The sequence below is a fragment of the Pezoporus occidentalis genome, unplaced genomic scaffold (assembly GCF_034315485.1).
Source record: "Pezoporus occidentalis ecotype Australia unplaced genomic scaffold, CSIRO_AGI_Poc_V1 ctg309, whole genome shotgun sequence".
NCBI lineage: Eukaryota > Metazoa > Chordata > Aves > Psittaciformes > Psittacidae > Pezoporus > Pezoporus occidentalis.
In genome coordinates this window covers 526,888-548,933 of record NW_026915041.1, presented here as the reverse complement: position 1 = coordinate 548,933, position 22,046 = coordinate 526,888, and the positions used below count along the sequence as shown (strand labels likewise).

The 22,046-nt window shown below is 42.1% G+C and overlaps 1 protein-coding gene across 2 annotated transcripts; it reads right to left on the bottom strand.

Moving 5' to 3' along the window:
• Nucleotides 1–1,000: 1,000 nt before the first annotated feature.
• TRIM36 (tripartite motif containing 36) lies at nucleotides 1,001–21,823 on the bottom strand. Of its 2 annotated transcripts, none has more exons than XM_062627854.1 (10): nucleotides 21,723–21,823; nucleotides 20,650–20,881; nucleotides 12,722–13,059; nucleotides 9,696–9,842; nucleotides 8,595–8,690; nucleotides 7,456–7,709; nucleotides 4,414–4,538; nucleotides 3,570–3,863; nucleotides 2,976–3,273; nucleotides 1,001–1,444 (listed from the first exon to the last, which is right to left on the bottom strand). In XM_062627854.1, exons 1-10 carry the CDS (start codon nucleotides 21,792–21,794, stop codon nucleotides 1,087–1,089), a joined length of 2,214 nt encoding a protein of 737 aa, XP_062483838.1. In that variant the 5' UTR covers nucleotides 21,795–21,823; the 3' UTR covers nucleotides 1,001–1,086. The 2 variants fall into 2 exon arrangements, with proteins under 2 accessions (XP_062483838.1, XP_062483837.1); XM_062627853.1 differs by having other exon boundaries at nucleotides 21,705–21,817.
• Between the last annotated feature and the right edge of the window lie 223 nt (nucleotides 21,824–22,046).

Genomic DNA, 22,046 nt, shown 5'->3' with positions numbered 1-22,046 from the left:
GCTGAGAAAGTTGGGGCTGTTCAGCCTGGAGAAGAGAAGGCTGTGTGGAGACCTCATAGCAGCCTTCCAGTATCTGAAGGGGGCCTATGGGGATGATGGAGAGGGACTCTTCACTAGGGACTTTAGTGATAGGACAAGGGGTAATGGGTTAAAACTTACACAGGGGAAGTTTAGATTGGATATAAGGAAGAGGTTCTTTACTGTAAGGCTGGTGAGGCACTGGGATGGGTTGCCCAGGGAAGTTGTGAATGCTCCATCCCTGGAGGTGTTCAAGGCCAGGTTGGACAGAGCCTTGGGTGTTATGGTTTAGTGTGAGGTTTCCCTGCCCATGATCTTAAGGTCCTTTCCAACACTAGCTATTCTGTGATTCTATAATTCTATGTAGCCTATAGTAAAAGCCTGGAAGAGTAAAGAAACTTGCCTTTATGCCACCAACTATGATACAAGGTGTATCATATAGTTACGATCATATAAATCATAAGATTAGAGTTTTATCTTACCATCTCACTAAAGGAGTATAACATGCAATCTGATTCTGGTCCACTCTCCTCTTTCCAAATACAACCCAAACGTTCAGCTGCAGTTCTGATTTCTCCCTGCTTTATATCGCATTTTATGCTGAAAGGTCCAACCCCTGGTACTCAGGGGTTAACTGGAAAGAATCTGACCCTTCAGAGGCATTTGGGTAGATGTATTGAAAGGAGAACAGCAACAACACAGTCAGCTTTGTCTTCATTAAAAGCAAAACTGTGTAAGGATTTAAGTTACATAAAAGTCAGATTTCTGCTCCTGAAGAATAATTTTGGTTGCGAGTCAAACTTCTTCCCTGCTTTCCTCTGGGAAAAAAAATGTGTGGAGAACAGCATTTCACAGATCACAAGACAGGCAGGAGAGTTCCTCCCTGGAAGAACACCTCCCACTGGTGTGGAAAGTGCCTGGACTGCATGTTTAAAAAACACATGGTCCAGAGGCTTATGAGCAACACATATATAGAATACAATTAATCAGGACTGAAAATTAAGGTAGAATTCTTCCATTGTTATTTTCCATCTTAAAACAGCAATGGGAATAAGTAATCTCTCTGCACTAGATGTCATTGTCATCATACTCCCCATACTTTGCTGTGACAGGTTCCTCAAGATGAACTGCTGAACCACCCATTAAGGCAAATGCTGGGTACATCATGCCAGAGCAGTCCACCTTGCACTCATAAAGGCATTTCATACTGCCAGCATCGTAAAACCCCACCTTGCCTTTGTCACAGTCAAGGCAGATGCCCAAGCATGAGGGCAGGGTAAGGATTCTGCTCACTGCATCCTTGGAAGCAGCAGGTGTTGTGGGGATAAAGAACTTCTTCATGCCTAATGTGACCAGTGGGAAAGGCTGTGACGAGTCAAAAAAGGCATCTTCACTCCCACTGTCGTGACCACTGTCTTGCTCGTATCTAGAACAGAAAAACAACCATTTTCTTCTGTCAGATTCTGAAGTGGGATCAGTGATGTGAACTGGAGAAAACACTTTTGTAAAGATAGGTAACATCATGCTATCACCCGTCAAACCTTGTGGGGTAAAAGTATACATAACCCAGGAGGGAAGATGCATTCACTAGCTGGAGAACAATCATTTGGGCCACTTCAAACAATTAGTAGCAGCTAAACTGTTAACTCCCGACTGGAGGGATGAGACCACAGAAGGCTTTATTAAGGAGTGGATGTACTCATGTACTAAATGTCCTTATGCTAGGCAATCATTAATGAACCTACAGCTACAGATAAGTTAACCTGAGAAGAAATATAGTGAATATGACTAATCATCATAGATAAGAGACGTTTATTTACGTAATGTTAAATGACACTTGTAAATACATTTAACATCACTGTTGTCCTGTGAGTTTTCCATGCTGCTGCTTGCTACATTGTCTTTAAAACTCAAAACACAAAATAGTGGTTTAAGAGGATTTCATTTTTTGTTGGATTGCTTCAAGTGGTCTTCATGGAGACTTCCCTGAATCCCTTTCCCAGCTCTTTACTGGATAGCCTGTAGCCAGATTTGTTCAGTCTACATGCTTTTCCCCCTACTTTTGTACCCAGATAAGACAGACCAGAGAAGCACACATTATTCTGTGCAGACAATCCCTAGCTAGATTTGCTTTTTTTGGCCTGTTTGGGGGGAGGCTGGATGTGGGTCAGCTAAATTTTTCCAGATATTTGTGTGGAAAAGGAGAAAGGAATCTGGAAATCAGCTTCTAATCTGTCACTTGGCAAAAAGTCTCCATCCGACTTTAAGCAGCTCAAGACACTGGCATTTTTACACTTTCGATATGCTACGCAAGAGGAAGCCAATTTATATTTTAGATTCCTGAAAAAGTGAAGAATCCCCCAGGAGACAGTGTCCCAGCCTGCGGTTCCCAGACACATCCAGGCTTACTGTAATTGAAAACTGGACATTTTCTTCCAGGTTTGTTCACTGTTCTTTGGCTTGTGCTCAGTATCATTCCATTACCGTAAGTAGAAGACATAGCCTAGGACAAGCCAGTGACTTGGAAGCCACCATGACACAAGCTACAGCAAAGATACACAGAAAGGCACAATGAACACTGTACCTCTGAATGACTGCCAAACCTAGTATGCTAAGAGAATTAAGGAAGAGTCTTACTACCGATAATTAAGCATTGCTCCAGTCTTGCAACCGCTGCCTTTTTTTTTTCCTACCTTCTTGCTTTAACTGATATACCTTGGTATCTGTAGGAACCCGATTTCTTTCCCAGAAAGAAACGAAGTAGGACTCTGAATAATTAGAATATCTTTGCACTACTAGCACAGGATGAAAAGAACCACCTGCTTACACCATGTCCTTCAAGCCACTTGCCACTGGTAAGGTGCACTCTGTATACTAATGGCCACCAGATTCCCTCTTATTTTTTTAAAAGACGTTTCCTTATATAAAACATGAATTAAAAAAAGTCTAAAATTTACCTTGGGCTGATCACATCATGGGTGTTATGGAACATTTTTTGCATCTTGTTGCTAGAGACAACTCCCACTTTCACCAAGTATGAATAGGGTTCCACATGAAAAGCCCAGAAGTGCTTCCCTTTGGTAAGCCCAGCGTCACCAATGATGTAATCCAGGGTTGTATAGCATCCAGTCTGCACACGCTCAGATCCCAACAGCAGAGAAAATCCAGCTCTGCTTTCCACAGAGGTTCTTCTTGGGTTCAGCAGGAGATGTTCACTGTTGTACCCACATTTGTCATCAAAAAGAAAATGGAAAACTGAAAAACAGTATCCCAGAAGATTTCCTCTTAGTTAAGTATCTGGCCCTCTGTGCTTCTAAACTATAATTTAAGTCATGCTGGCATTAGAATTTCTCACTTTTAAAGGCTGCCAGAAATATCATGCAAGCTAACACAATCTCAGTATGATACCTACTTAACCTGTTTACGCTTCTAAACATTCACGCAACTGGTAACAGTACAGCAGAACTTTCTGAGCTACTGGGAACTACCTACAGCTTTAAACACCAAAAGACACATATTCAGCACCTTGTGGACATAGGAAAACCCAATACCTGGAGCTGGAGGTGTATGTAAAACAACTTCTCGGCTCCAAGCACTACAGATGGACCCTTTATATCCTCGTACTCTGAAGGCATAGCTGCTGTCATAATCAAGATCAGATATAACTTTGCTCTTGCTGCAAACTTCAATCTCCTGCCACACTGCACTCTCGTCTTCTCTATTAAGCTTATGATATTCAAGAACATATTTATCAGCTGTATCTCTCTTCCCAGGCCATTCCCAACTGATCAGAGCTTTGTTGTATGTTCTGCTCTGCAATTCATTTATTTCTGGTATTTCCAGACCTGGAATGACAGACATTCAGGAGAGAAGAAATTAAACACAGATACATATTGGTTTAGAATTAACAATACAAGCCCTTTGTTGAGTGGCTATAGCACTATGCATGTGTGGGGGGGGTATTTAACTCATTCAAAGGGTGCAGATGAGGATGGTTGTGTTCATGCACTTAAATACCTTCCTGTTTTTACTTTCAAAGTCATATTATTTATTTTTGCTGGCAGCTAAAAAAAAAAACAACAAAACCCAAAAAACTACCACCTTATAAAAACCTATTCTTTTCTGTCATACAACAAAAAGCTCCTAGGAAAACCTAGTATCAATTAACTACAGTAGTTTGGAAACCAATGTAACCTGGAACTGAATGCAACGGCATCTTGGCTTCCTTATCAATGCTGAAGCTACCATTGCTGCCCTGTGGGTTACAGGGACAGAAGGCACAATGCAAGTTACAAGACTGAGCTCTGCAACTGCAGTCTTGCATTGGTTTTACCTCCTTCCAGATAAATCCTTAAAGCCATAAGTTGAGAAAAAACTGATGCTCTCACAATTTACCATTGGAATGGAAGGTCAAGTCACCAAGGACCAATTCTTGCTTGGCTATGTCCACCACAAAGTCTTCAAAAGTACTTTCAGCTGTGGGCCTGAAACTCTTCAGAGATTCAGTAGCTTTTTGGATTCTGAAAGCACAGAAACAGGGGGATGGCAAAAGAGAGAAAAGGGAATTCACACATGTGCACTCCTTGAAGTAAAAAAATTGGGGTTTTGCTTAAAAAAAAAAAAATTTAAAAAAAACCTGTTTCCATGTACACATTTTCAAGTCACTCAGAAAGGTCTGTGTCTCTGGACAGAATTCAAATGCAAAATTTAAAGGCCTTTTGTGCATCAGTGTAAAGATAAGGAATGGGTAATCTCCTTCAGCTGGCAGAGCATTTTAGCAATCTGGGACATGTTCAAAGAACAAAACAGGTGTGAAGTGCTAATTGCAGAATGACTATTAAGATCTGTCCTGGGCTCAGCAGTAGCAGTCATTTTTCTCCTTCTTGGTAGCTGGTGCAGTGCTGCGTTTTGACTTTCGGCCTGGGAACAGAGTTGATAACACTGATCTTTTGGTCTGGCCAAGGACTTTGTGAGCCTCATGCTCTGCCAGGGAGGAGGCGAGGCCGGGAGGAAGCAGAGACAGGACACCTGACCCAAGCTAGCCAAAGAGGTATTCCATACACAGCACGTCATGCCCAGGATGTAACTGAGAGTTACCTGGAAGGGCTGGGACTGCACGGTTGGAGGACGTATCAGTCGGTGCTTGGTCGGGCTGGGGGGGGTGAGTTATCGGTTGGCTGGTGCTGAGGTGTTGTATATTCTTGTCCCTTGTTATTCCCTTTATCATTATTATTATTGGTGGTAGCAGTAATGATTTGTGTTATACTTTAGTTACTAAACTGTTCTTATCTCAACCCGTGGGAGCTGTATTCTTTTCGGTTCTCCTCTCCATCCCTCCAGAAGTAGAGGTAAGGAAAGAAAGCGGGAGGAAAGGGGAGTAAGTGAACAAGCTGTCTGGCTAGGTTTAAACCACGACAGTTCTGTTTTGGCACCCAATGTGGGGCACAAAGGGTTGAGATAACTACAGATCTGTCCAGATTAATAGTCACTCATCACAATGCTGATTTATTGGCTCTCAAAGTTGTTCCTCTTCATCTCACAGTTTCAGTATATCGTACCTTACTTCGAGCTGGTATTTGCTGTATTAGTGTTTTTCAAGTGTGGGGCTTGGGCTAATGTTCTTGTCTCATTGTACTTTATGGCAATGACTTGTAATACAATGGAATCATTGACCATGAAACTGATCTGGCTTACGTTCCCAGTGTGGTCACCACCTTTATACTTTGGGAGGTATATAATAAAAGTGCTTAGCAATTACACATCTTTTTTCTCCTTCTTGGGTGGTCAACCTGTGAAGGAGACATTCTTTTACCCTCCCAGTCCCGCCCCCCCCCCCCCCCCCCAACCATTTACAGCATCATTTGAGAGTTTTGAAGTCTTTGAATGGCCTTTTAATGCTGTTGAGACTTGTTTGCTGATCGTGATGGGGATCACCATGTTGGCACACATACAGAGTGTCTTTTGCCCATGATCGATTTCAAAAGTTAAGCAGAGTCAGGTCTGGGTTTTGTCTGGGGTTAAACGATGATATAGGAGGACCAAGAGATTTTCCCCAAGGCTGGACAGTCATGAGTGGCAGGGTGTATGGGATAGTAGGGGCAAGTATCTAGGTCAGTGGGCCCCTCCAGTGCTTTGGAAGCGTCAGAGATGGAAGGCAGCTGTATGGAGTCCCTAGCAACAAGCTGCAAAAACTGCTAAAGGGGACCGTGAATTATTTTGAACCTGGTGGCTCCATGACATGCAGGCCATCAGAGCAGAAATGCAACATAGAGACGGAGTCATGATCGAGGGGTGGACTTAGCAATTGACACTATTGCCCAGGTGATTCGTGAGTGTGAACACTGCACACAGCCTCTCCTACTCTGAAAGACTGTTACAAGAGATGGAGCCTGACATCATGGACCAGATGGACTCAGCAGCTTTATAGGGACTGGTCCATGCACTAAGATAAGAGTCCACTGAGATAAGAGTGATGGTATATTGAAAATGTGGGATCTAAGCATGACGCGAATGGTATGGAATAAGGGGTGGATAGTGTCCTGGGTTCAGAAGTAGCAGTCATTTTTCTCCTTCTTGGTAGCTGGTGCAGTGCTGTGTTTTGACTTTCGGCCTGGGAACAGAGTTGATAACACTGATCTTTTGGTCTGGCCAAGGACTTTGTGAGCCTCATGCTCTGCCAGGGAGGAGGCGAGGCCGGGAGGAAGCAGAGACAGGACACCTGACCCAAGCTAGCCAAAGAGGTATTCCATACACAGCACGTCATGCCCAGGATGTAACTGAGAGTTACCTGGAAGGGCTAGGACTGCACGGTTGGAGGAGGTATCGGTCGTGCTTGGTCAGGCTGGGGGGGGTGAGTTATCGGTTGGCTGGTGCTGAGGTGTTGTATATTCTCTTCCCTTGTTATTCCCTTTATCATTTTTATTATTGGTGGTAGCAGTAATGATTTGTGTTATACTTTAGTTACTAAACTGTTCTTATCTCAACCCGTGGGAGCTGTATTCTTTTCGATTCTCCTCTCCATCCCTCCAGAAGTAGGGGTAAGGAAAGAAAGAGGGAGGAAAGGGGGGGAGTGAGTGAACAAGCTGTCTGGCTGGGTTTAAACCACGACAAGATCAAAGAGTTTAAAGCCAGAAGAGACCCGTTTTGCTAAGTTACAAATACCTGATGCAATCTCTAAAGAACCAGTCAGTGATCTGAATGAGCCCTTCCACTGCAGAACAAGGCTGGGGATTAGCAGGACAGAGCCCCTCTAGTGTGCTGTTCCTTAACGCACGCTGTAATGCAGTAATATCTACTGAATGGCACTGGGATCATCTCCTGAGCCTCTGTAATACAAGGTACTGTATTCACTACTTTGCTAGCAGGTGTCAAAAGAGTATGACTGACTAGACATCCTAGAACAGTATCTGTACCTCAAACAGAATATAATCAAGATACCTGACATGAAGTTGTTTTGCTGTTTGAACAAAACAAGACGGATCAGTTTCTTTAAGCACTTCTTGAGCATATCCTACAAGGCCATTATTTTCCAGAAGTCCTTGATATTCTTCTGCTTGTGCTTGCAATTTTTCCAGCCTTAAATTCTTAGAAGCATCAATTGCCCTAAGAGCTGCAAATTTCTTCTCTTCCAGGATATGAGATAATTTCTCAAAACTTTGAAATGCTTCTTGTTTAGCTCTTTCACTGTTAAACTAGGAGGGAACAAAAGACACATTAGATTGCACAGCACTGTGGCTGTGTACAGAAACGTATTTGTTCAAGATATCATAGCAATGTAGTCATCCGTTTGACAGACAAGACTAATAAGCTTTGTTACCATCTTCAGCACTGCAAATGTGACCAGCACTGCACCCAAGCTAGTAAGCATTTACTATTTTAACACAAAGAATTAAGAGCAGGAAAGTACTCCTCTGATTATGCATGGCATCTGTCTAAACAGCTCACGGAAAAGCACTATAAAATAGCAGTTTAGTCTGTGAAGTCTGCATGTCCAAGAGCTACATGCTCTTCCATCTTCCCCAAACACCCTGAACCACAGGTCCAGCCCAGTTTCTCACATGCCCTCAGAACTGTAGTCTCCTCTGACTGGATAAAAGGAACTAGAAAGCATGGAGACTACCAAGACACAAGCAGGGCCACAAGCTCCTGCAATTTCTGGCACTGCATTTTTCATGGCGCATGTGAGCTCCCAGCTCCGATTTTTCTTCATGGAGGTTTTGCCCTCAAGGCAAACAGCGTAAATTGTACAGCACCACGAATACACAAAAGCTGTTAAGCCTAACCCACTTCTCACTAGTTAAAGCATCAAATATGCTTTATTTCAATTAAAGTTACAGCAGCACTCAAAATTTAACTTCTGTAAGAATACATGTGACTCTGTATGCTGCCCAAATTTCCCACATTCATGATTAGGTCATGTGGGATTCATGACTAGCACAAACTGATCAGAAATTATTTCTTTGGCTAACCAAAAAAAAAAAATCACTAGGTATTTAAAACACTTCACTGAAAACAATTTGAGTCCCTGCCTTGTCCCTGCAAGGGCCATCCCCAAACAACCCACAGGATGCTCTTACTTCTGTTTCTTTCAGCAGCAGATCCAGCTGTGTGATGTGAGCTTTCACCTGGCTCTCCTTACCGATGAGGTACTCAATATCTTTTGAAAGCTTCTCCTGTTAAAATAGAACAGCAAGCTGGGAGCATAAATGTATCCCACCCAAACTGACAACCAGTGCAGGCAGGTCATCCAGCTATTGCTCAGTTTGTCTCATTACAGGGACCAAAATCTGTCACTAATTATGACCAGCAACCCCACACAGAACTGCTCAGTGACCTGTGATGACTGCACTCAGACGTGAGGCCACTGCTGTGAGCAGAACTGGGAGTACAGCCTCTGAGGACAAGAAGTAACAGCCTCAGCTTCCTTGCGTGCTCCTCCCCAACCACAGGAGTAGGTAGGAACATGATGGTTCAAGATGTTACTAAAACTTACAGAAAAGCCTTATTAGTTATTAACTCATTTGTAGTAAGATTTGCTAGAAAAGTAAGTGGTTCAAAGCACAAACTTGTCTGCACTTCTTTAGTTGCAAGAGTTAACAGCCATACAGGAAAAGTCCTGCAAACAGGCAAGCAGGCCAAAGAGCACAAGGCAGGCAGGGGCTGGTCCTCTTTTTTCCCCCCTCCCTGAAAGCAAGAGTGTTAAGAAAGAAAAGGAGGTAGCTGCAATTATTCTTTACTAACAAAGCAATGTTTGCAAGTCTGCCCTGTCCTACTGTGTGTAGGAAATCAACAACTGTGCAATTTTAGAAACATACAAGGTAGCAACAAAACTTCAAATGCAAATTTTTCAAGAGTGCCTCTAAAGTACCAGCTAACCTAGACTGTCAAGTATTAACTGCTTCAACCTTCTGCATTGATTAGTCCTGCTGTACAGTTGACTAAAGTAATGTGGAAGCACTTCTAAGGGGTTATGTTTCAAGCTTCATAGAAAATACAGCTTAGTTTCTCAGACCTGCTATGTCACCCTAATATATACATTAACAGATACTGCACAACAGCATGCCTCCTGACTAAACACACACACACCCTGGATTCCTGCCAGAGCATGTTTGCCATTACAGCAGAAGCTCAGTACTCTTTCCCTTCTTAAGGCCATGTCCAACAATATTTACTTTTACCTTTAGGGCTTTGTAGGCAGTGCTCATGGTTGTGACTCTGTGGTTTGCATGACATCCACCCAGTTTACAAAGATGACAAACTGGCCTTCTGCAGATTTCACAGTACATGTTTACCCTCTCCATTTCATGTTCTGGACACATCAAAATCTGGGGGGAGAAAAAGGGGGAGGAAAAAAATAAGAGCAGATGTGTACAGGTGTACTTTCAAGAACTGAGGTGCTCAAAAGGCCATCAAAACAATCACCCCACGGCAGCACCTGATTTCTTCAGTGGATTTTTTATGTTCAATTTATCTTCCACCTTTTATATTTGTCCATGCCAGTGAAAGCCAGCAGATGAACGCATACAACTTCACAAGGTTTACAGCGCATAAACCTGTAGCAATGCCTGTGCAAACTTCATATAGCCTCCATACTGCAATTAATCCTTTGCTAATCCCTAAAGTTGTCTGCATGCCACAAGCTCCCTACACTGTTCTTCACAGCTGTAATTGCAATATATAGCACACCCACACTTTCAAATTTAACCATGTCCACAACAACATCTCTTCAAACAGCTATGAACTGTTTCTTAAAGCAAGAGTTGACATAATACTGCCATGATCTAAGTTTAAGCAAGACTGATCAGTCACACAGCCATTAACCTTAGAGCAACAAACAAAATGCAGCCACCATGACCAGTCACAGTCATTTTAAAGACAAAAGGCTCCAGGGTTGATATTTTTCTGCCTGACTCTAATTACAAGTTATTCATGCTTAGTACTAATTCTGGTATCAGTTTGAACAGCATTGTGAAAAACCGGTGTTCACTAAAAATCATCTTTCAAAGACTGAACATCTTGAAATAACTGCTCTAAGAGGGGGAAAAAATTGCTGTGCAACTCCAAGCTCAAGCAACAGATAAAACCCTCTAAAGTGAAGGAGAGGGGGTCTTAGAAAACCCTAAATATTTGCCTCATCCCAGAGCACTAAAAGAGAACATCTTGAGTCTGTCTTCTCCATGTTAACCAAAGAAGAGCTCTTGATAAAGCTGTTCAGTTTCAAGTCAAGGAGAAGAGCAAGACAGCAGTGTCAGTAGTCAAGCTTTAAAGGTATAATCTTTTATCACACCCCTTCAAAAAACCACAAACAAATCCCCCACCAAAAAAAAAAAAAAAAGCCACAAACAGCAAGGGCCACCAAAACAGAAAATTTTGAGTAGCATAGATATGGGCACAGTAAGCTAAAACTGCAGACCAGTTCAAGCCTGAAATGTTATCTTAGGCTTGTGCTTTCCACAGCAGTGCATAGTGACACCTAACAGAAGTCACGTATTCACTTCATCATATAAGCAAAAGTTACAGCCTGCAAGCTAAAGATAGTAGAGGTCAGCAGATTACCTAGTCTAGCTCTTTAAAATTTCAAGATCAGCCCACTGTGTGCTTCTCCTATCCCCACCACACATTACAAAGTGTTCTTCAAACTGGCTGTAAATTCAAGTAATGACTGGGAATATTGTTTGGGAGACCAGCAAATACTCTCTGCATTCCGTTCAGGTCTTAGCAACGCAGTGCAGTGAAAAAATGCACTTTCCTTTCTAACAGGTTTGAGGGGGTTTGTGTCTTTTTAAACAGTGCATCTGTCTTAACATGATTTAAAAAGCTAATTACACACATTTGATACATCAGGATGATCTAAACTACTTTTCCCCCTTTGCTCTACTTCAGCAGAGTTCAGCTACTGACTTTAAACCCAAATTAGTCTGTATGTAGGCATGCAGAATTCCTTTAAGAATGTTGCAGTAGTGAGGGCTTAGATACCATAGAAGTAAAGTTTTAAGGTACTCTACTTTTAGATTAAGAACTGGAAGACAACATGCACACTTTTACCTTACTTGTGTATCCAACATACGGACATTTCACAAAGATAGCTGTGTGCTAGCACATATTAAAGCACGTACAGCACATGCTTGTTCTTAACTGGAATTAAGGTGTTAGACTTAAGAAAAACAGCACTAAGTGGACTTCTGGATGCTCACTGTCAGCTCACTCTTTTCAAGGCTCAGATTTTTCCAGCCTCAGAATAAAGGTACGTCACTAGTTAAGCCCTTCTTATGCATTGTGCATTAATCAAATTTACTTAATTTAATCAAAATGAATCAGGACTCCTTGAATATCAGCTTTTCCAATATATGTGCGACCCCCAGTGAGGTCACTGGCCACCAGCACACAGCGTGGTCGGACATTAAGACCTACAGTGGTCCCTTGAGACGAACATGCAACAATTCCTCATGTTGTGTAATTAAATTGAGTAGGGCACTGCCACGTTCTGCACAACACTTAGCAGAAGAGACAAAGGTAACTGCACTTTGCAAATATTCTTTTCCGTCCAAATGCAGCAACAGCAACTACACTGTGTAAAGCAGATAACTGCCCATTACACTTCTCTCTTCTGCTACAGGTTAAGAAAAAAAACCCAACAGTGTAAAACCAGCAGAGTTCTGAACTGCACCTTTTGCTATTGCTAGACACAAGGAAGGAGGAGAGGAAGAAAATGCTTTGTGGTAGACCAAACTCAGGCACAGAAGTTCCAAAGGGAACCTGCCTTAATGGGGCAGAGGAGGCCAATTGTGTTGGGGTTTTTAAGCTTACCCACACAGGCATCCTACTTGACTTCTACCAAAAATCACTGCCACTCCAGATTTTCAAGATCATCAAGTCTTCCAAAAAAAGAAAAAAAGGATCCAAATCACAAACACCACAGTCCATTCTCCAAAAATAAAAAAAAAACAACCAAAAAACCAAACAAAAAAAACCCAAACAAAACAAAATAATAATAAATCCTTATTTTTAAGGTCCCCTTCAAATTATGTTCTCAGTGTCGTTTCCAACAACAACCACTTGAGCATCAAGAATAACAAAGGCATACGGTGCATTCAGGAAATAACAGCAATAAATCCTAAAGAGCATCAACTGCCGCACAGATACACCTGAAGCTCTATGTATGTGAATGCTGCAACGCAAATCCTGTAAGATACGGTATACTTACCTTGGGTCTGAAGTTGGTGGTTGGTCCGACATATTCATGCTGGGCTTTCACAGTTCCCCAAGGATGGTGTATTTTGAAGCATTCATTACAATAGCTTGCACTGCAGTCCATGCAGCTCTTTGTAGACTCTTGAGGTGGAGGTTTGCAGAAATCACACATAATAGCAATGGCTGCCCTGGCTGCCTGTCTGTATCTTTCCACAATGGTTTCCAAAGTAAAGTTGCGAAATAAGCCATTGATGCCACGTTCTCCGAGATCAATATCCCGCTGGCAACCCGGACAAGGAAACAGACTAGATCTAGGAGTCAGTGAATTGTGTTTTCTGCCTGCGTAGACACCTGATTTAGAAGTAGCATAAAACAGAAGATGTTTAAACGGAGAAGCACAGGAATTTATGAACCAATTCCAAACTATCAAAGCACAGTGTCCAAAACACTAGATTAGCAATTCATATGCAGTCTGCCAAGCCAAAGAAAATACATTTACCATAACAAGGTAATGAAATGTCTGAGTCCAAGGGACATTATAAACTACTACTCTAAAATTAATTCTGTGGTAAGCTTAATTTAGCTGTTCCAGTCCTGTCTTCATCTAGTTTTAGATACATTCAAGCTGCAGCCTTTCAAAATGCTGAACACAGAACCTTCAGAAAAATTTTAGTTTTAGGCTAACTGGCTGGTCAGTAACAGAGTGAAGTAAAAGATGCTTATTCCCAGAGTGAAACTAATTATTCCCAGACAAACATAGCAAACTTCGAGCTCCCTAAAGCTTGCTTTAGCTCGTTCGAATTTATCTGTCTCATCCCAAGGAACATCATTAAAAAAATGAACAAACAAAAAAAAAACAACAACAACAAAAAAAAAAAAAACAAACACAACACAGTCGTTCCCCCCCCCCCCCCCCAAAAAAAAAAAGAAAAGAAGGAAAACAAGAGAACTAGATATTACCAGTATGACATCTCAGCCAAAAAACAGGCAGAGGCTGACTTGATAAAACCTCACACACGAAAGGGAATGTTGAGATGGTTATGTCTGGAAGATTCTTCTACCTTGAACTGGGGAACCACAGATCTGCAGTTACATAGGGTGTTACGTCTCTCTGCATTTCAAAAGGAACAGCAGAGAAGCTGTGCTACTACCAGCTATGCAAAAATTTCCCCTCCTATCCAAACTAAAGTGATCAAAGGCTCAAGTGAAGCTGCAAGCCTGAGGAACCTTTGGAGCCTATTCAAGGGGATGGCTCACAAACCCAAAGCTATTTACAGGGTAATGTTCTTGAGGCTATCAAACAGGGAGGGCATTCCAGTGTCTCACACACGAACTCAAGGAGCACAGCTGTGCCTTTATGTATTTCTGAAGCAAGCCAGGCAAGTGTTTAGGCTTGACATGTACCCTCTCAGCTTCTTCTGGCAAAGAAACAAATGAAAAAAAACATCTTCTGTAGCTTGAGTGTGGTTTTAAGACCCCTTTGAGAGGACTGCATGGTGTTGTACCTAATGTTGTTATACCTAACAGATTTGTAAATTCAGGCATGACGTTAAGCTGAATTCTCTGGGTTGAAACTGATTCTTCTTCATCTGTGTTTAGTCAGTTATCTTCTTATCAGAAATGATGATGCTTCATCTCTTTTTGAAGTGTCCTTTGGTACTACTCAGAAGACACTTACTTGCCTTGTGCCACTTCTCCTGTGGCTGCTTAACACAACAATCTAAAACCTCCCTTCCTATTATGTCTCTAACATGTGCCCTCCTATCCAGTCTCTTTAAAAAAAAAAACCAAACAAAAAAACAAACAAAAAAAGCAACAAGAAAACAAACCACCGCACAAAAAGGAAAAAGTAAACAACCAACCAACCCCAAACCACCCACAAACCAGTACTCCTGTTAAGGAACCAGTTCCTTTAAATATCTCTCATGGCAAATATGCATGACTGTCACTCAAGAAGCAACAACCAGAGCATGAGCAAATGCATACTAGCTGGCAGTCCCAAACCTTGTTGATCTTACGCCTTTCTGTAGGTTCTGAGTGGACCAACTAGACTGCATTTACAGAACAGTATGAGGGGCACAAGGCACCAGCATACAACTCTCTGGCTAACGGAAGCAGAAATTTTGGATTTTTTGTTTTAGTACTTACTTGAACCGAATTAATTGCCCAACTGCACATCCTGCAGTACCTGTAACTTGGCATACACAGCAAGACACACATGCAATGCACAGCAACAGCAGTGAAACACAAAACTATATTTCCATATTTCCAATGCATGCTCCAAGCTAGCACAGCACACAGGAACACAGAGAGATCTACACAGACTTCTACAATGGCCTAACCAGAGATGATTTCACATGCAGTGCCATGCAGTCACCAACTACAGAAAGCAACCCAGAACACTTATATTTGCAAAAACTAATAAAATAATGGTACAGTGTCATATGTACAGGGACTGCCTACAATCAGTATGCTATAGCAGAAAGCAAGCAATGACAAAGCAAGACAGCAAAAGAAAAAAACATGGTGCAGTGGTCAAGTTTAGAAATATAATCTGAAGTTTGTATCCAGCAGCATGCTTTTCAAGTCTGGCTCAAGTGGCTCAAACACGGAAGGGGCGTTTGTTAAACAAAAAGATGAGTTCAGTTGTGTTTTAATGCAGGCCTTTCATTCTGCCCGTACTACAATGAAAACGTGGTAGACCAGTTGTAAGCTCTGCAACTGGTGACACTGCTTACAGAAAGCAACCCAGTAACAAGGAAGTCCTGTGCACCTTCAGATGTCTCATCCCTTTTCAATGACAGCACTCTAAGAACTAAGGTTTCTCCCCACCCTGTTTTAAACCGTGGAAGTTTACTTGCTAAGCTCCTCGGTATGCTCTGCCACTTAAATTCTCACAGTATGGAAACAAAACATCCTCTTTTTGCCTAGTAAGTGTCGTAATATTAACTAACATGCAGTAAGAATTAGTCTGCTTTCTGCTTATAGGATTTCTACCCTCATATTCAAAAAAAAAAAAATTATTTCTTCAGCAGTGTTTAGAGTACTATCTTTCTTATCTGCCTTATGTCCAGTTTGCTAAAACTGAATTTGCTTATATACAAAGCAGAACAGCAAAACCCATGGATTTTGTAGTCATATTAGCTGTGCAGATCAGAGAAATTTAGGTTCTCACTATATTCTCTTTTACAGTTGGCCAATCTGGTTTACAACATACAAGTATGTATTTTGTAAAATCATCAGGAATCCTCAAAAGATATTCTCTGCTGTGGTTTGTAGACAGACTGCTCCACTTACACTGAATAGCTTGACCATTAACTAAAAAATTAGTGCAAGGTATGCTCCTGCTTAGACTCCAAACTCCAATACTGCGATACAGATGGCAGACTAACGTCAAAGAACAATCTTAAATATGTCTTTTAAAGACAACATTTAAATACTCTCTTCCAAAGAAGTGATACCAACGCTTAAAATGTTGAAAAGCCCAGCCTCCAGCTGATTGTTTGCAAAAGGGTAAGACATCTTAAAGATAAAATTGTGTTTTTCAAGTAAGCAGGATCACCAGAATTCTATGGTTATGGAAGACATGGAATTTAAATGTGTGAGAATTCAAAAAAAAAAAAGATTTTAAAAGTCAACTGGATTCTCATGTAAGTTTTTAAAAATATATTAATGCATATTGCCACCTACCCCCCAAACTCAGTTACTATTTTTGGAATGATTTCTAGGAAGAAAGAAAAGAAAAAGGCAACAAACAAACATGAGGTAAGTCACTAGCTGCAAAATGTCATTTTTCAGACACTTATCTTCCACAAATCAAGGGTGCTTTCTGCAAAAAGAGCAAATAAGGACAGCTTCCCAAGAGCTCTGGTGCTGTCCTACAGTATCTTTGTTTTATGACACTTTCAGTCTTCAACTGACGCAATCCAATCTTCTTCCCATTTCCTGTCCTCCACCGAGTGTGAAGTTCAGGTTTGTGTTTAGCTCAGTTCATGTCTTTCTTGAAGGACACAGTATTTTTATGGATTGCTTGTGTGCCTGCCAATATTACGGCAACATGGAGCTTTGTGGGGATTTCTGCCACTTTTGACAGAGCATCCCATCAAAAAAAAAGAAATATTAACAAGCCCATGCAGTGACTGAAACGCTCAGAATAGCTCAGTTTTCAAAAGGAGATGTATTTAAACCAAAGAGACACTTGCTATCCTTCCACCCAATTGTGTCGCTAAGCACACCAAACATCACAAATTAAAATATGTAAGTTTCCCCATATATGCATGTGCCATGCTAAATTGCCAGATCCAGAACTACTATTCAGATTAACATGGTACAAACTTCAGTCTGCTTTTTTATCAAATTAATCAGGCTCAGATACAATGAAGAACCAGTATTATCTTCCATTTAAAAGCTATGGCCAACCACAAGCTCTCAATGTTATAAAGACTGATTCAATAACTATACTTCACTACCAGGAAGTCAGCAGTTTCACTGGAACTTGACCATGTAAATTCTTGAAAATTAAAAAGCATGGGGCAGGGGGGGTGACTGTTGGGGTTTTATTTTTAAAGGGAAGAGAGAATATGCGGTTTTGCACCCATCAACATATGTTCAGACACAAGAGAAAAAAAATATAATTCAACTCCTAACTGAATTCCAGTCCAGTTGACCTTTAAGTCAGTGTTTAACAGAATGAAAAGCTTCCCTTATAGAAGTCCTTTGCTGTACCTTTGCTCACTGCAAAAGCAATTTTGTGGACTTGACCACTGACAAAAAGCTATATGCTAACCAACAATATTTAACTCGAGATCTAAATGCTAGACTACCTCTAGCCAGTACAAGAAAGGAAGCATTTCTACCTCTCCACCCAAAAGACCTCCTCTGTGAGGCTGTGAACAATGAATAGAAAGCCATTTAGAAACCCCAAAATGAGATATACCACTGGTTTACAATGGTTTAAATAAAAAGCATCAGCTGTTTTCTCTCCTGTGGCTGTTAAAACTCCTGCAGGGCTGAAAGGAAAGAATGTTTAATTCCCTAGCAGGTGAAACAATTGTAGTATTTAAGCAGAACAGAAAAAGGGAGAAAGAAGAGACTTGGGGTGGGGTGCAGAGAGGGGTATTTCAGACATTCTGTTTCTGCATCGTTCATCAGCACTGCACAAGTGTCACCATAACCACATTACACTCTTTAACTACACCAAGACTGTAATTAAACTAACATTATAGAAAATGGATCAGCAATAAGAAATAGCCTTTATTTTCATTTTATATGCAACATACCTTTTTTGACCAAAAATCATTTTATATACAACATAAACAGTGGGTTGGTTTGTTGGGTTTTTTTTTAACCAACACATTAGATTTGAAGAAGCACATATGCTCTATTTCAACTGAGAAATGGAGAGCTTTTACATTAAAATAAATTGTATTTGTAAATATGAGATTTGCATTCACAGCAAATACAAAACATGGACAAGTTTATTCTGGCATCTCAAGAATTTAAAACGCCAAAATCATTTTAAATAGATGATACTCCTCATGGAGATAGTAGGGATTCCCTTAAGTGGGAAAAAAGAAAAAGAAAAAACCCACAGCAGGAAGTTGTCATATACATTTTCAAGTATAACAATAATGTTTTGACAGTAACATGCCCTGCACAAGCCTATCAGAAATTCTAGTGGGTTTTTTGTTCTATGTGAGGCCTCACTTTGGATGTCTCCTGTACTTTTTCTCTCTTAAGGAGCTGTTTTATTTCAAATCCCGAGTATCATAGAACAAATTAACCAAGGCAATGCACACTGTGGGTGCTTCAGATGCAGGACAAGAATTGCAGAAATATAAATTGTGAGCTGTTTGAACATTACTGGTACCAAATGTCTGAGCACAAATCTCACACCCCACACAGCAATGGAACTCTGGTTGCAACATCAGAAGTGAACAGTTTAACCTGACTATCCAAATACATTCTTTAAAGCTCCCATTTCCATATGTTTTCCGTTTTGCAAATGTGAACTGCCTGAGATGATAATTTTCCTGTGATGTGCATCTGCCCGAAACTCTTTGAAGGAAGAGGGGGAAGCCCGTTATTTTCATGTCTCAACCTTCTCTTGCTACTACTCACCAACAAGTATGAAGTCTTTAGGAAAGCATTAATCTCCCTCAACTAGTAGGTTTGATGAGAAAATAACACACATAACTTCCAGTCACTTGCTGGGACGATGGCAGGCTACTGTGGATTCAAAGATTACAACCCCAGCAACAACTCGCATGCATATATCTCACGGCAGGCAGAAGCATCATGAACAGGTCTATGATTCTAAGATTCTAAGAGCAGCCAGTAACTATGGTAGCACTGCAAACTGAAACTCTGCATATCTAGAAGTATTTAAATGCCAGGTTCTCAAGGGAGCATGGCCTCCTTTGAGTACAGGGCACACTGACCCACAGCACCATGTGCAGGCCATGTTGTCCTAGATCACTGCCTGAATGAGACCCAGCTGAGCAGCTTCTGACGGGAGATAAAGCATTACCTCCTCACTTATGCTGCAGAAGGCAGCACGGGGGCTTCTCCCCACAGGCAGCCTGTCCAATTCTCCCACACTCCACAAGCCACAGCCTTCACAGGGAGGTCAGGCTGCCCACAGTAGACCTACCACTCCCTAATCACTCTGATGTTCACGTTGTAGAAACATAAATCTGCAGTGGAAACCAGGAATCACAGTCCATGCATGCAATACCATGCCAGAACATTATGCTTATTGAGGAAAAAGGGAATAGGCTTGGATCTGGGAGAAGGTAGGCACCAGTAGGCTCTATTCATTCAAGTGTCACGTAACACTGCAGTTGGAAAGCAGCTGACATGTATGCAGAGCTTGAACAGTAGCTGTGGGACTGCACACCCCACATCCATAAAATAGGACTGTAATGCAGATAACTAGCCATTCAGTTTGGCGATTCACACAAATCCTGTAAGCTTCTACCAGCCCAGCTACAGCAAACACAACATTCACTCATCAAACTGATTTGAAAAAGTACCAGTACTAACAACTGAGGAGTTGTAGAAGAGAAGCGGAGGAAATAAAACATCTGAACTTTGGAAGCTGGGAAGATGAATGTTAGTAATATGGGAAATGCAAGACACAGCTTTAAATTTTGTCTTCTGGGCAACTTATCCAGAACATTGGGGAGTCTGGTTTTAAAGGGGATAATTATGTCAGAAGGAAGCCTAAAGGCGCAGATCACATTTCTTTCAAGAAGTACACCATGCACAAAGCACCTTCGATTCATCTATGTAAAAGCAGATCAACTTATCCATGGATTATACAGACAGCTGTAAGAATCTTTCTAGTGTGAACCCATAACGAGCGTGAGCCTGACAGCCAAGCACTCCTTTGAGCAGACCATGCTGAAGGAGACTGTTGGTACAATTTTCTTACAGTCATCTGTCCCCAATTCTGCAATGATCATCATCTATGGGAAATTATTTACTGTAAGCATAATGAAACAGGTAGGACAAAACTACCATGTGCACAGTCTGCAGGAGGCTCAGATGGAAGCTGAAACTAATGAATTCAAGCTGGCTGAAACCTGAGAAAACCACCTCAACAGTACTACTGATAGGCAATAAAACTGCTGGAATCTACATCTCAACACTACTGAACATGATACTGTTGCATCTTGATGTAACTGAAACACAGGAACAAAACCACACAATGGTCACAAAGATTTACAGGATGCCACAAAGACAAATATATTATCTACAAAATAAAGTGCATTTTCCTTGAAAATATTCCCATTGTTCTTGCCACAGAATAAGACTTGCACTAACTCCAAGTCATCATCTCTTTAACTGCCTCAAACATTTTACCAGTGCAGACAGCATTCAGCTCAAGTCAGTCCAATACATTAAGTTAGGAAAACGCACAAAAATCCTGACACATACCTGATCTACTAATCCTGTCAACTCGATCCATGCTAGAAGAGATTTTAATTCGAGGGCTACTCTGATTAGAGGATTCGGAACCTCCATCACCAAAAGAGTCTTCAAATGCAAATAGTATTTCTTTCACACACTTGTGACAGATACTGTGCTGGCAAGGAAGGATCAGCGGATGGGTGAATAATTCCTTGCATGCTGGGCAGATGAGCTCTCTTTCAAATCCCTTAATGGCAACCTTCATGACAGAAAGAGGGAGAAACAAATGTAAGAGCAGAGAACATGAGCCAGCATGGCACAGCTGTCTGTCACCAAACCCCAGCTCTGCTGAATAATCGCTGCACAGTTCTAGCTGGTTTGAAGCACTCCTCCAGTTAACCCTGCAAACAAATTTATATTTATGAGAGCACTGACAACATTCATTTCAGCTGAAACGAAAGCTGCCACTAAGAAAATTCAGTTCATCTTTAGGTCACGTCTGCATTGCAGGGGAAGAAAAAGAAGAGGGGAGTAGTCTTAATTCCACTCAAGAACCAAGCGAGATGAAATAAACCATACTTCCTAACAATAGGAATACATACGTTTAATTCTGCTCGCTCACCTGCTTTTCAAGAAGCAGGAAAAAAAGAAGAAAAAAGGAAATAAACTGTCAGGCTGGTTCAACAACAGGCTTCCCTGCCCTGTAACTCACATTTAAGGAGAAACTATTCTGACTTCATTTGGCGAGTAGCTCGAGTCAGGAACATTGTTTGTTTGACGCACAAAGACCCGCCTGTGCACCACCAGGGCAGCTCTTCGCCAAGTTAACGACTCTACAGCCGCCTGGCGCCGGCTCCCGGGCCTGAACCCACCGGCACCTCCTCGCCGCGGCACTAGCCCGTGTCCGCGACTGTCCAACCCGCCGCCAAACTACACCACATACATGCAGGGGAATGAAACCCATCCCCTGCGCACCGAACCCCGGCTGAAGGTCCCTGTCCGAGCCATGCCCGCCGCCCCACACCGCGGGCTGCCGTCAGGACCCCTCCAGCCGGACGGGGACCGAGCAAACACACCCCTACCCCACTGTCGGCTCTCACCGCGCTTTCCCGCCGGTCGCCTTCCATCCCCACGCCTCCTTCTCCTGCCGATTCTGCGGTTACAGCTGCCATCCTGACGGGACACCGTCCCCCGAGGCGGAGGCGGGGAGGCAATGCCGTGCTCTGGGGCGGGGCCAGAGGCAACGCCCAGCTCACAATGGCGAGCGGCACCTGGCACAGGCGGCGCCACTTCCGCAGCGGCGGAGGGTCCGGCAGGGGGCAGCGCGGTGCAAGACCTGCCAAAGACCCCCCAGACACCACTCCTCCGCTTCCCTCTTCGCAGCAGCGGGAAGTGTGCATAGAGTCATAGACTCACAGAACGGT